Below are 12,022 nucleotides of genomic sequence, written 5' to 3'. Positions count from 1 at the left end.
TACTTTTTACAATAACAAAAACAACACATCTGTGTTACAAACCAGATGTAAATAAAAACATTTGCTATATTATCCAGTCTCGTGGCTTAGCCACAGTGTTTCTGAATATTGGTTACAGGATTTTATTGACCATGCAATGCCGTTTAGTTACCATCACAGAGAAGTAAAGTAGAGAGAAAACTTGCTTATGGGGCATGGTGCGCTTTTATCTCTAGTTGTGCCGTAAATATACTTGGTACGACTGATGAGCAAGGAAGAGCAAGAGAGGCGAGCACTGTCGCACCCATCGCACAGGGTCTTCCTACACTGTGAACGTTGTAGTACATGAGGGCAAGGTGGGGGGTGTTGGACTTTGCCATGGATACCAAATAGTGCTGGACACCAAGGTGTACCAAAATTCATTGTCGTAGCCCCAGAACTGAATAATGACTAAAATTGGTTTTATATGACCTGTAGTCAGTTCCAAATTGTAACTTTTGTCAATAGGCAAGATGCCATTTTCAAGCATTCAGTCCAGGAATGTACATGAAAAAATCTGCTTGTATACCTTTAGTTAAGTGTACCATTGAACGTTTCCTCTGTACTTTAATTCTCCGCGTTACCATCTACTGGAAAAACTAAAAAGTGAATGATGGACAGTGGGAAAAAATTAAAGCGTAAGAATAAAGAGTTGCTTACTAACCTCAACAACATGTCCATGGAGAAAACATTCGTTTATCTTGGGCACTGGGCGAATCAATCGATCGTCCTTAGAGTGAATCATGACTCCGACATTTGTGTTAATGTATTTTACAAAGCTATTCAAATCCCTGAAACATCATAAGTAGTTTACCAAACTGGACAAAACTCTTCAAAAGCAAGTGAAACTGCAATATAGCGATCCTTCTTAAAGTTTGTTGAATAAAATTAACACCTAAAACCCATTTTTAAAACTTCCATTTTTAGTGATAGGTTTTTTGCTGTTTAAAGGGTCAAACATGTCTATCGCTAATCAGTTAAACAAAAGTTCTGGAATATGACATTTGCCGTAGTTTTCGGGAGATAAGGACCTCAGAACATGATGCCAGGAAACAACAAAATGTTTGTTTATGTCAGATGAAAACGGCAGATATAAAAGAAAGAAAAAAATAAGTCATTAGGAGACCAGTTTAGTGAAAATAATAACATGGTGATTTAACTTCACTAAAAAAATAATAAATCACAAGTTTTACAATCTATGTACAAAATAGAGTAGACATACTACAGGTTTTAACAAAACCCAAATTACACGTAAAAATATTCACTGTTTAGGGACAAAACAAACTTGTATGGTGGCAGCCTTCCTTCGTTTACTTCATTGGCGATCAGCTGATGCAGCATTGTAGTCTTCACAGTTTAGTGTTACTGGGAATTTATTGTGAATAAAACTATAGACAAATAAATAAACCACTGACAAACGAAATGTTACCAACGTATCAAATCCATTTTTTAATATAGGTGATGTAAAAATTCTTTAATCCCGTAATTTTAATGGAAAAGCCTTTTTTTAATCCACGGAAACTTTTAAACCACGGACAAAATAGGGAATAAACTCACACTCCTCCAGAAGTTGGCAATCCTGGCTATAACCACCAACTTGTCATTGCAACGCTTGCTATCACTTGACGCTGCAGTCGTGTGGGCCGAAACTACAGCGTGGTGGACGCCAGAATATGAGCTAACAGCAGCACTGCTGTCAGTCTATATTTAATTCTTTTGTCTATGATACAACTCAACATGGTGTATTCACAGTTCAAACAGCATGGGTTGTAAGATTATAGATTAAAAGTAAACTCATCCATTTTATGCCAGGTTATGTTTAATTAACTTTTTAATTGAGATTCCAGTAACTAATAAAGAAATTACAGTTTGAATAAACTTTTAAGATCAATAATACAATAGGCCTACCTATTTTTCAATTTATGTGCATCAATTTTAAATAAATATGGGTTGCGTTTGAGAGAAAACTATGTTGGATCGTATTCACAATAAATTCCAAATAACACTTAACACTTTAAACTGTTGTAGACAAAAGTGTTCAAATGTATATCAACGAATCAGTAATGAAGTAGAGGAAGCAGAGCTGTCTCAGATAAAGAGTATTTTTGTCCGCAAACATTTGGACTTCTATACTTTGAATGTTTTGGGTTGTCTTACAAACAACGCTGAACTGGAATACACATTCACAAATAACAATATTACTATTTTGTTAGATTGAATATAACACAACAATAACCTGAACACAAGTGTTTGTTAAAAAAAGTTATAAGAAATCATTTACGCCATCTGAATTATACTACACCATTGAGCGCAATTAATAATTATTCTAGAACATTACTCTGAGTACTATGGACCGTGTGAAAATGAAAAGTCGTTACAGTTTTAACAATTTACAATTCCTATCGTACCATTTTGGTAAGTTCTACAGGTTCTACTCTTGTAAAATATAATGCTTTAAGTTAGGTACGGTAACATTAAAGATACTTACGAAGCATCGACGTAAAAGTTCTCTTCCACGGACTCCGATTCTACAATCAGATCAGTCAATAAAGATTTGATTGTTGATTTTTCAAGTTTTAAAATATTTGAGGAGTCGTCACTGCATACTGATTGACTACAAGAGGAAATAGAATCTCCTTTGCCATTTTCCATTGACATTTCAGCTTCTTTCTTCCTTCTCAACATTCCTTGTGTAGCATTTTCAAGGACTGAATTGGTGTGGCTGGATTTGGAGCTCATACTTGCAACTGAAGTGAAACTACGATCATCTTCATCCGTTGCTGAGTAGATTCTTTGTTTGGAATCAGCGTCAGTCATCTTGCCAGAACTGCATAATGGATCCTCGTGTGACTGTTTTCTTTCTTCTTCCTTAATAATTTTTTCCACTTCTTCTCGAAAGGCTATTTCAGTTTTTAGTTTTTTACTTATTCGTTGTTTCTTTGACAATGTGGAACTATTTCCACTATCTATAGAATTATTACTATTACTGACACCATTTACTGACTCAAAACTTTTATTTGTGAATGAGGAACTCATAGAACTGAAGGTTGTTTCCAAATTGTTCATTTTCAGTTTTTGAATAAGTGGTTGTTTTATGGACAACAAAGAACTATCTGGTGTACTTCTTACGCTATTACTTTCCGCAGAAATCTGACTGTTGTCTGCACTTTCACTATTTATTGAATCAAAGTCTTTATTTGCAAATGATTTGCTGAAGGAATTAGTAGAACTAAAGGTTGTTTCCGAATTGTTCGCTTTCAGTTTTTGACTAAGTCGTTGTTTTTTGGACAACAAAGAACTGTTTGGTGTACTTCTTAGAATATTACTTTCCGCAGAAACCTGACTGTTGTGTGCACTTTCACTATTTATTGAATCAAAGTTATTATTTGCAGATGAATAGGAACTAGGAGGATGATAGGAACTAGTAGAACTGAAGGTTGTTTCCAATTTGTTGGCTATCAGTTCTTGACTCCCTTGTTTTCTTGACAGCAAAGAAATATCTGGAGTATTTGTTACACTTTTACTTCCTGCAGAAACCATACTGTCGTTTGCACTGTCACTAACCGACTCAAAGCTTTTATGGCTGTTCGGTTCCAAATAGTTTGCTTTCCATTTTTGACTTATTCGTTGCTTTTTTGACAAAGAACTAATTGGAGTACTGGTAGCACCAATACTTTCTGTAGAAATTTTGCTGTCGTCTGCACTAACACTTGTTACAGTTTCGTTATTTTTAGATTTATTGGAAGTCTCTACTTTTTCTTGTTTGTGGTTGACAATATTATCAGAAATGTCTTTGTTTAAAGTCTTTGGCTCATTTTTACTAACATCTGATTCGTCAGATTTTCCGTTCATTTTATAATTCAAATTCAAAGCTCTTACTCGTTTCTTACTATCATTCGACTTGTCTTTAGGTTCTTGGGTATTCACATCGCAACAATTTTCAATTTTTTGTTTAAAAATGAGCTGGTAAGGATGATAATCACTGATCGGCTGTTGCACTGGAACAAAAGTTTCCTTAGGATGATTTTCTGATGCAATAACACTCTTTGGACTTGGATTTGTTTTGGGTCGAGAACGTCTTTCGCGTTTTTCTTTTATCTTGTTTTGCTCATGAATAATGAACCAATTTGTTGGGGTGTTCATTAAGATTGGCCCTTCCTTATTCTTTTGTGACTTCTTGTTCTGGTGTGATATGTTGTCACTGATCTCGTACCCAGCAGGAACCAAAAGAACGTCTGGCCGAAAGAACCGCTTGTCACAATCTGAGTCTTCACTTGAACAATATCCTAAACAAAATAAAAGTATTACTCATTTTAAAATTTCATAACACATTTGTACGAGACACTTGTATTTAACTGTAGACCAGATATTTTTATGATCTATGAGGGTGAAGTATAAAAATGTTAAGCTTGTCAAAATTTAAAGAAAATAAAGGTAAAGAAAACAAAGAACTGAAAAATGAACAAAAGTTGACATAGTTTAAGTTCTAGACTTCAAAACCATACGTAGGATCATCTTAACCAACAGTTTCTCGTCTCAGAAAATCTGCAACCTAAACTGCAGTTAGAGACAATTGTCTAATTAATTAATTGCTTTATTAAGATTAAACAGGTTCTGTATTATTCATATTCGCAATATTCTGTATCGGTCACACAAGAAACCAACACCAACAAACTATTTGGAGATTAGGCCTACAAGCTAAAATTAGTAGAGAATAAAGCAAAATGTAAACAATCAGATGAAACAAGAGAGTTATAGAGTTAGGAAGCACTAGTGCAGGTCTGTAAACTGATGGAGTCACGTGGCTGGATAAACCAAGGCCTACAGTACTTTGACTTGTTAGGCTGCGCTAGCCACAGACCAAGTTTAATACAATAAAACAAAATATAAAACAATAAACATCAATGCTGACATCAAGTTTATTGTTAGATTTTGAGTTTTACCTGTATCTCTTGCTGAATGTTTTTGTTCTTTGCAAATCTTTGCCGAAGTCTGTGAAGAAATGTTTTCTTTTTTCTCCTGCAATCAATATTTTGAATATGTTAAAAAGACACTGAACTGAAATTCTATTTCAATTTATGATAAAATATCTCTCTTGAACCTAACCAACTGTACGCCTACTATGAACAAAGTGAAATCTTAGGTAGGCCTACCTTCTTTCTTAAGTTGTGTGAAAGCTTCTCATAACTATAGTGTTTTGGTTAATAAAAAAATTCACATATACCTATTTTTATTTAGTCATTTTAAAATCTTGCTCACAAAAATTAAACAGTTAAGTTTAGAACTGACAAAAATATTAAACTAGGCTATTCAAATAAGTTTGGATGCAAATTGAGCCAGTTTAGGTTGAATAGTTATTTTTCATGTTGTATTATTATTTTGTCTTGTTTATTAAGTTTTGTATGCATTTTGTGTCTTATATCAGTCTTTGCACGTTAACCACCACGTACATTATTAATATTGTTATTGTATTTTTATGCATTTTTTATCTTATATCAGTATTATATTATGACTTTTGCAGGTTACCTGTACATCCTCTTTCATGTCTTCTTGTAATGCTAGCTTCTTTTTGTTCACTAGCTTCTACTTGCTACTTACTATTGTAGCATTTTTTACTAGTAGTATTATTTGTATGCATTTTGTGTCCTTTATGTTGTAGGTCTTATATAAGTTGTATGTCTTTTGCATGTTAACTGCACCTTTGTTCACTTTATTGTATTTATTATACAGTAGAACCTCTTTAATCCCAACTAATACACCGTACAGTTTATTCCCTATGTTTACTACTGTATTAAATAAACACTCCCGAATGTTACTTTTGCTTTTATTTAAAACCACCATTCTTATCTCAGTAATTGCAAACTGTTGTTTTGGTTTTGTATTTATTTGTTATTTGCTATGCATGAGCTATTTATGGTATAACAGCTGTTGTATATTAATTAATTATTATTGCTTATGTTTATGAGAGTGAGAGTTGAATTTCTTTAAAATTAAAATTACTTTGCTAGAAAACTATTCTATGTAATACAACTTTATTACTAGTGACAGCGGTCAAAAGATTTGGTAATATAAAACCATAGCTATTTTCATCATACAACTACACATTATGGATTTGAAAGCCCCACCACCTATAGATTTGAACAAAAACACTTTTGATGAATGGGCTAGATTCAAGCAAAAATTCTTTTTGTATTAAGAAGCTACAGAGAAATCTAAAAAGCCCAGTAAAACTAAAGTTGCCTTACATCTTTGCTTAATGGGGAATGATTGTTTGGACATTTTCAATAACTTCAAACAGACAGATACTGATAGGGATAATTTAGATTATATTGTTCAATGTTTTGTTTTGATGACTACTTTCCAAAAGTTAACACTGTTGTAAACAGATATGACTTATTCAATATGAGACAAAGACCAGAGGAGCCAATTGACACATTTGTAACTCACCTGAAAAATGCCAGTTCCGCGAACAAGAAGACAGTTTAATTAGGAATTTGCTTATTATTGGAACCAAAGATGTGATGAATAAAGAAAGGCTGCTAATGGAATCTGATTGAAAGCTTGATACAACTACTGTATTCACTATTGTAAGGCTAGGGAAGAGAGTCAAATCAAATAAAAAACATGGGAGAAAGTTGTTCTATTCAAAACTATCATGATCATCCTAGTCCTGAAATTCATAAGAATAGGAAGGATTAATGATTTCAGGCCTGCTAAAAATTAAATTTATTAAGAAGACCTGTTTTAACGTTTTTTAAATGAATTAAAATTACTTATATTTTTTATATTGTCAGGTAAGCTATTGAAATATTTAACACCACTATAAGATGGAATTTTTTCATAAACCGATAAATTATGTCTGTTGAACGCCAATTCATTACATTTTCTGGTTGAATATGTATGAAAAGAGTTCAATTTTGGCAATCTTTCATGGTTTGATTTAATATAAAGGGCTATTTGATAAATGTATAAGCTAAAAACAGTCATAATTCCTATTTCTTTAAACTGCTCTTTTGCGGATGTTTTTGACTTCAGTTTTAACATAATGCGAATTGCTTTTTTTTGAAGTTCCAGAATGCTATTTAGGTTAAAATTTGATGTGCCCCCATAAAGACACAACCTAAAAGAAATATGTGATTGAATTAAGGAATGATATACTATTTTTAAGGTTTTTAAACTACTAAATTTTGACATCTGTCTTAATGCATGTATGCCTGAGTTGACTTTATTACAAACGTTTTCAACATGACTGTCCCAGTTGAATTTATCATCTATATGCAATCCAAGAAATTTTATTGTTTTAACTTCATTTAGTAAAATTGTATCCATAAAAATATTAAATTCAGGTAAATTTTTGCTCGTTGAAGAAAAGTTTATATAATTAGTTTTTATTGTATTCGGTAATAAATTGATTTCATTTAAATATTGGTTACATTTGGTAAGCTCAACAAAAGAAGAGACTTCCACATCAGCATTTGAATTTCCGGATATTTTTATATTGATGTCATCAGCAAATAAACAAACACGATTGGGAGATTCTATCAATGAGGGGAAGTCAGTTAAGTAAATTAAGAATAATAAGGGCCCCAATATTGATCCTTGAGGGACACCATACTTAACAATTTTCGTTGAGGAAGTGTAAGTAATCAATTGATTATGGCTATTTACGTGATCAATTGTGACATACTGCTGCCTGCCTGTAAGATAAGATTCAAACCAACGCCAAGCTCTCCCTTTTACACCGTTATATTTAAGTTTTTCAAGAAGTAAATCATGTGAGACACTATCAAAGGCTTTTGTTAAGTCTAAGAATATTCCCACTACTTTTTCCTTTGAATCAATTGAATTAATTATAGATTCACAGAAATCGACTCCTGCGTCAATCACGGACCTTCCTGCTCTAAAACCATATTGTTCCTTATCTAATAAATTATTTTCCTCTAAGTATTTTGAAAGTTGTATATGCACAACTCGCTCAAAAATTTTTGAAAATGAGCATAACAATGAGATAGGTCTGTAATTACACACTTCTTCTGGGTTACCATTTTTATAACAAGGTTTAATTTTTGATTTTTTTAATTTTTCGGGGAAAATTCCAGAGATAAGACTGAATTTTGATATCAATTTTTGGGAGGGTGAAATAATATTTTTCGAACCAGTAGAAGATATTAGTTTGGGCAATATGTCATTTTCAACCATCATTGTATAGTAATCATTAAAGAGATGACAGACTTCTTCAACGTCCGTGCAGTTATTGGCTTTAATATATGGTAAACTTAAACTTTCACCATGGCTTGGTTTATGATTTGCTCCAACTTCCCTATTTACAATATCCCATGTCGTTTTACTAACATTTTGTGATTTTTCCAATAAGCTATGATAATAATTACATTTAGTTTCAATGACTTCTTTTTTTAGTTCTTTCTTTTTTTTCAGAAAAAAGTAGAACAGTAGTATATAGAAACAATTGTTATTGTAGATTCTGTGAATTCTTAGACTCAAAAGCTTATTGTAAATGGAATAGAAATCTCTTTCAAACCTGACACTGGAGCTGATGTAAATGGTATTCCTTACAACATCAGAAAATCTCATCTGATTCAAACATTAATCCTACTGGTAAACGCCAGTTTATAGTCTTACAGTGGACATGATATAAATGTTTTAGGCACATGCTTAGCTTACTAAACTGTAGAGTTTCTGGTAGTAAAACCAGTTCCCTAGAACAAATTTACGTTGTGAATGGTGGCTTGCCCTATTCTTGTACTATTCACATAAATGAAGTAGCAAATAATGTTACGTTTTCTTTGCAAAAAAAAAGAAAGCATTATAAAATGCCAACCTTACAAGAGATTTTCTCCAAACCGGAAGGAGTAAAATACTTCAATGTGCTTGATGCGTCATCGGCATTCTTACAAATACCTCTGACGGGGGAAAGTTCACGATTATGTACAATAACTACCCCTTTCGGCCGATTTCATTACTGCAGACTTCCATATGGATTGAATAGGGCTCCAGAAGTGTATAAAAAGCGATGGATTCTGTAATATCTAGTTTAGAGGGAGCAATTTTTTTTACAGTAGACTCCCTCTTATCTGGACACCTTTTAACCGGACTACAATCAGCGTAAATGACATCTTTTTAACCGGAAAATTGTTATCAGCACATTGGTTTAACCGGACAAGATCAGCTCAGTGGGCGGTACTGAAACGAATGTTCTCGTCGTAAAGATTTGAGACCAGTGATCACGTGTCTAAATACAATGCTCTCCTAAATTTGAGTCAAATACTGTATACAAAGTCATTTAAATGGTCCGATTTATCGAGTTTTGGGGACATCGGTTTAACCGGAAAAACTGTAATCTCGGCTGGCCTCGGTCCCGAGGAGTCCGGGGATAAGAGGGAGTCTACTGTATAGATGAAACTCTTATATTCGGGAATACCAAAGAACATGACAAACGATTGAAAGAGTTTTTAACAAAAGCTAGATGCTTTGGACTCAAGTTGTCAAGAGATAAAAGTCAAGGCCCTTCTTAAGGCCCTCCCTTTGAGCCTTAAGTTTTCTGCTTTTGTGAAGGATTACCAAATAAAACATGAAACATCTTCTCCATACTCCCCCAAATCAAACGGCATGGTAGAAAGAGCCATCCAAACTCTCAAATCTATGCTTATAAAAACTATGAATTCCAAAGGAGATTTGAATGTAGCCGTGAAAGATTATAACACTACTAAATATCACCTGAAAGCTCCTGCTCAGGTGTTGATGGGAAGACTATTGAAAACTGCCATTCCAGTACGAAAATAAGTTCTCAAAACCCTTTTCCCTACTACTTTATCAAAAAAACAGGTAGAACAGAAGAATTACTATAAGAATTCTTGCAGTCTCAAGGAATTTAAAAGACAATCAAGCTGTTTATGTACAGGATGGAAAAAGAGAATGGTTCAAGGAAGAATTTTGAAGAAAAATGAAATGCCAAACTCATATATTGTTGAAACCGAAGGTGGGGCCGATAGGAGGAACAGAGTACATCTCAGGCCAGCATACGGACATGATTTTCAAGACAAGAAAAAAAGAACCTGAAAATGTGCAAGTACAGCAGAAAAGGCTTACGACAACTTCCAAGCCTCCAACAAAATACAAAGACTTTGTTCCTTAAAAAAGGGCATGTGACATAATAGATGTTGTGTATAAATTAATTATTATTGTTTATGTTTATGAAAATTGAATTTCTTTCAAATAAAAATGACCATAAGAAAACTATTCTGTGTAATACAACTTTATTAGGCTACTCTATTTATTATTACTTCTTTATTATTACTAGAGGTCGTCCAGCGGTCGAAAACTCGACCAAAAATATGTAAATGAAATTAAATGAAAAAATTAAAATTATATGAAATGAAAAATTATATATTTATTCAGACAAAGTTAGGGCCACATGGCCGTTTCTTACACTATATTGTAATGTACAGTGTAAACCCCACACTGTAAATAAAACATGTGATAGGAATTTGTTTTGATTTTCTGTTTATATTTTGTTGTAATTTCGTCACCAACATGGCAACCCATAACTCCCATGTTATTTTTTTTTAAGTTTTCAAATTCATTTTTTGTGCTTATTTTTGAGCCTATTTTAATTTATAAAAAGAGATTCTACACATCTACAGGAAAATATCTTTCCAACAGTATGCGTAGATTTTCCCTGCGATGCACACGAGCTGAGAAAAAAGGTTTTAAAGAAACATGCTTGCCTATTAACCCTCCGAGCGTCACTCGTCGAAAAATCGATGCACGACACACTTTGTGTAGTGTCACGCGTCGATTTTTCGACGCACGAACATCGTTTACGGCAAAGGCTCTATGACTGACTGAATCTGATTGAACTGGATCGAGTTAGGTATCGTTATTTTCGTTAGATTCTAAGCTTTCTCCAGGTCTGTCTCTAAGCGCTTTATGGTCTCCGAGCCGATCGTAATTGTAGCAGACAGCTGACGTGCGTATTTGTAAACAGCTAGGTTACCCTCGGACCGATGACTGATGTGTTTTATTACGTTTATAATTGTTTTAGTGTTAAAAATCAAAATTAGTGATGTACGTGGTGCATTATAAGAAGATTTAAGTGATTTTGAAGGGCTGGTTGATGATCCTGAAGAAGTAGGTAGTGATATTGATGTAAATTATCAGCCAGATTCCTAGCTATGGTTAGGCTATGCATTCTTAGCTAAACGCTATGTACTGAAATCTGTTTTTTGCCCATAACTTATTTATTTGTAAATCTACTTCCTTATATTATTATATATTTGTAATCCTTATAAAATTTTGAACAAAGTGGCTATTTTCAAATATTTATAGGCCTATAATTTATACAATTTCATTGAGCGCGAACTTATTTTTTTTTTGAAAATTTTCAAAAATATTTTTTTTTACCTACAAAATTTTTTTGAAACAAATGTTCCTTATGTTTTATGTATAATATTGAAGCCCATGATTTTCCAAACAAAATGGTATATAGAACAGTAGAATTAACATTGTTTTAAGCTTCTCAGATCCGTTTTAATAAAACCTTGCAAATGCGCCAAAAATAGGCGGACATTAAGGCCTAAACTATGGACACTCGGAGGGTTAATATATAGATAGATAGATGTTTCAAACGCTTGTTGATTTTTGTGTGAGGATGTAGGCTACTTTTACCATTATTGTATAGCCTTGCATTTTTGTATGTATGGTATTTTTTATTGTATAACGGTTTTTGTCAAAAATAAATAAATAAAATTGAATCGATAATTTACCTCTGTCAACCTGTTTGTTGCATACGCCCCTTTCTCTTCTGTTTCACGCTCCTCTTCTTTTTTAGCTTTCTTTTGCCTTTCGAGTGCTAAAAATAAATCTGAATAAAATCGTTGAGCCTCTGAAATAAAAAAAAAGTTTAATTAGTAAGTTACAAAAATATTGCCAATTGTTGTGTTATATCATAGACAAAAAGAATTAAATATAGACCGTCAGCTGTGCT

At 33.1% G+C, this 12,022-nt stretch overlaps 1 protein-coding gene across 1 annotated transcript in view; it reads right to left on the bottom strand.

Annotated features, from left to right (window-relative positions):
• The window catches only part of LOC129000011 (putative ATP-dependent RNA helicase TDRD12), a 62,003-nt gene that overhangs the window by 41,689 nt on the left and 8,292 nt on the right, over positions 1-12,022 (bottom strand). Inside the window, exons 5-8 of the mRNA XM_054426855.1 lie at positions 11,802-11,920; positions 4,962-5,037; positions 2,507-4,304; positions 683-809 (exon numbers count right to left, since the gene is read on the bottom strand). Coding sequence (XP_054282830.1) covers positions 683-809; positions 2,507-4,304; positions 4,962-5,037; positions 11,802-11,920 — 2,120 coding nt within the window. The remainder of the gene's footprint in view (positions 1-682; positions 810-2,506; positions 4,305-4,961; positions 5,038-11,801; positions 11,921-12,022) is intronic.

The sequence above is a fragment of the Macrosteles quadrilineatus genome, unplaced genomic scaffold (genome assembly GCF_028750875.1).
Source record: "Macrosteles quadrilineatus isolate MER2022 unplaced genomic scaffold, UCM_ALF_1.0 Scaffold_8__2_contigs__length_117827958, whole genome shotgun sequence".
Lineage (NCBI taxonomy): Eukaryota > Metazoa > Arthropoda > Insecta > Hemiptera > Cicadellidae > Macrosteles > Macrosteles quadrilineatus.
The sequence above is the reverse complement of the archived record's forward strand: the minus strand, read 5'-3'. Positions and strand labels throughout refer to the sequence as shown.